The 2,534-nt window shown below is 36.5% G+C and overlaps 1 protein-coding gene across 1 annotated transcript in view; it reads right to left on the bottom strand.

The window, feature by feature from the left end:
• The window catches only part of LOC101845210, a gene marked incomplete in the record, with an annotated part of 8,888 nt that extends 8,485 nt beyond the window's left edge, over positions 1–403 (bottom strand). The window contains 1 exon segment of the mRNA XM_005090557.3: positions 81–403. Within this exon segment, the coding sequence (XP_005090614.3) occupies positions 81–319 (239 nt within the window).
• Positions 404–2,534: the final 2,131 nt, after the last annotated feature.

Genomic DNA, 2,534 nt, shown 5'->3' on the forward strand with positions numbered 1-2,534 from the left:
TGATTCTTTAATAAATTATTATTTTACAATCATTATTATTATTATTATTGATCATTTGCAGTGCTTGTTGTCAGAAGTACCTGAGAATAATTAAGGTGATGATGTTGCCCACAGTTCCGATCAGGACGATAAACGGCGGGTATGCACACAGCAGAGTTCTAGACACCTTGTTCCAATAGTTGACTTCACTGGAGACTGGATTAGACTGTGGGCCGTACTGACTCCAACTTAAATTGACATTAAACGTGTCCATTTTTTGTGTGTGGAATGAAACGCCTCCATAAATAGGAACGATCTCTTCGTGTTGTCTGAAATCCATCTTTTTAAAAGAAAGATGTGGTTAATTGCCAGTGCGCAGACGTGCAAAAAGTGCTTGGTTTTTTGGTTGCTTTTTTTTTTTTTACATTTTCTACGTCAGCACGTTCTTACACAGGTGCTAAGTGCGTAAAATGTCCCATATCTCTTTGTTGATTGAAGAGTTCTTTTTGTTTCTTTTTGTTTTGGGGTCATTGCTTTTATAGCGGTAAAAAAAAGGTGTCATGAAGGAAAATGAATCTGCCAGATGTTTTCAATGAGAACCTAAGCAAGTTATTATCATGATACTGTAACGTTTTATTTTAAAAGATTATAGTAGTCATAGTACATGTATAATTCTGCCCTTTGCTTATGTCCTCAATGGGTTTTTTTCATTTCATCCTCCTCCCATATATTCTTCTTGTTGATCATTCTGTGCTGAACACACAGAGAACGAAGTCTGTTGCAAGTAGCGTACAATTATTTATTCCCTCTTACAATTCAGTTTTTTTTAAAAACCCAGCTTGCTGAGTATTATATCATCAACCTCCCATGTTACTGGAACAGAAGAGTAATAGCAATAGCCTTGTTAAAAACTCAGTCTTCCATTTAATGACAATTTTCATCAGTGGGAATTAATAAATTCACCTGTATGTGAGAAGTGTAATTCTCATAAAAATTGAAGATGAATTTCACTTATTTTTCATTGTCCAAATTTTGCCCATCAAAGAACATTGTTAATTTCCTCTCAGTCTGACTCGGCCCAGTGATAGAAATAAATATGCAATGGTTGACCCATGAAATGAAATATGTGCATAATCCGTACTTTTTCATGGTGGCAAATTTATTTTACAAATGAGTGTTTTATATGATGTGATGGCCCTTGCACCCATACTTGAAGATGAGGAGATTGAGCATGACTATGAGCCAATCTTACGACTTAAAGAACTGGGTGTCTTCAGAGGAAGTGGCAGAACCAGCATGGTGCAGGGGATAGAAAGACGGGTTATTAACCAAATGAACACCGGAACAATGGACTCTGTGGGGGATATTGGAGCGAGGAGTGGAGCACGTATGGCAATGCCCGGAGTGCTATGATGTTGTTCCCAGGATCAAGTAATCAAGTAATCAAGCATATGATGTGATGTCGGCCAATGGCCTTAAACACTGAATATATACGTATTTGCTCACCTCTTCTTCTCGATTACATCACTTAGCACGGACCGATATTCCACTTCAAGAGCACAGTTTCATCGTTTGCAAGAAACAAAGAGTGTCCTTGATTCAACACGTTACATTGTCATCGGATACTCTAGTATTCACAATAGCTCGTTTGTTTGAGTTTTAAAAAAGCACATCGAAACAATAATGGTCTTCAGTGCTGGGAAAAAAGTTGGACAGACAGACAGAAACAACGGAGGGAAAAATAAAGAAGTAGAACCAACCAGTGGCGCCCCCCAACGACCTACCAATTGCTCCATATGAAGAGGAAAAACAAAACAACTACAACAAAAAAAAACGGATGTAGAATAATGTAGATTATTCTTGACTTTATTTCATTTGGCACGGCAGAGATCATGTATGTTCAATAGAAGTACCACTTGGTCAGATACCATCGTGATGAATTTTGTACAAAGAGGCGTGTGTTAAACTGAAAGAGAGACAAAAACAAAAGACCTTTCGGGTATTTTGTTTTACATAGTAACGTTTTTAAGACACTTTTTGCAAATTGCAGAAACAGTGCCTCCCGAATGACTAGAAAGAAATTACGTAGAAGTAAAGACTAATCAGACAAAAAAGACAATCATATGAAAGGACAAGTATGATTTTAAAAGACTAATTGTAATGGCTAAAATCTTTTGGAACTACAGAGACACTCTGACTACTACAGTACAAAGGAAGGCATGAATAATAATTTCAAGTCAACACTAACCAGTCAGTCAATGTATGTGAAAAGGCTTTCAAGCGACTTTACAAAGACATACAATAGATGCATGTGAAATGGCAATGAATGCAACAAAATGTTTGAAGAGTTTAAGACGAATGGCAATATTCGGTTATTAAAATGTGCATGATATCTGCAGTAAATTCAAAACACTTTTTTAAGCCAACGAAAAGTTCTTTCTCTATTTTCACCCAAAGATATCTTTGCTTTACCCAGTCTTCTGATCCCTGGAAAAAATATTATAATATTTAACGTGCATCACACCACAACATAACACACTATTCTACCGAAAACG

The sequence above is a fragment of the Aplysia californica genome, unplaced genomic scaffold (genome assembly GCF_000002075.1).
Source record: "Aplysia californica isolate F4 #8 unplaced genomic scaffold, AplCal3.0 scaffold00019, whole genome shotgun sequence".
Classification (NCBI taxonomy): Eukaryota; Metazoa; Mollusca; class Gastropoda; order Aplysiida; family Aplysiidae; genus Aplysia; species Aplysia californica.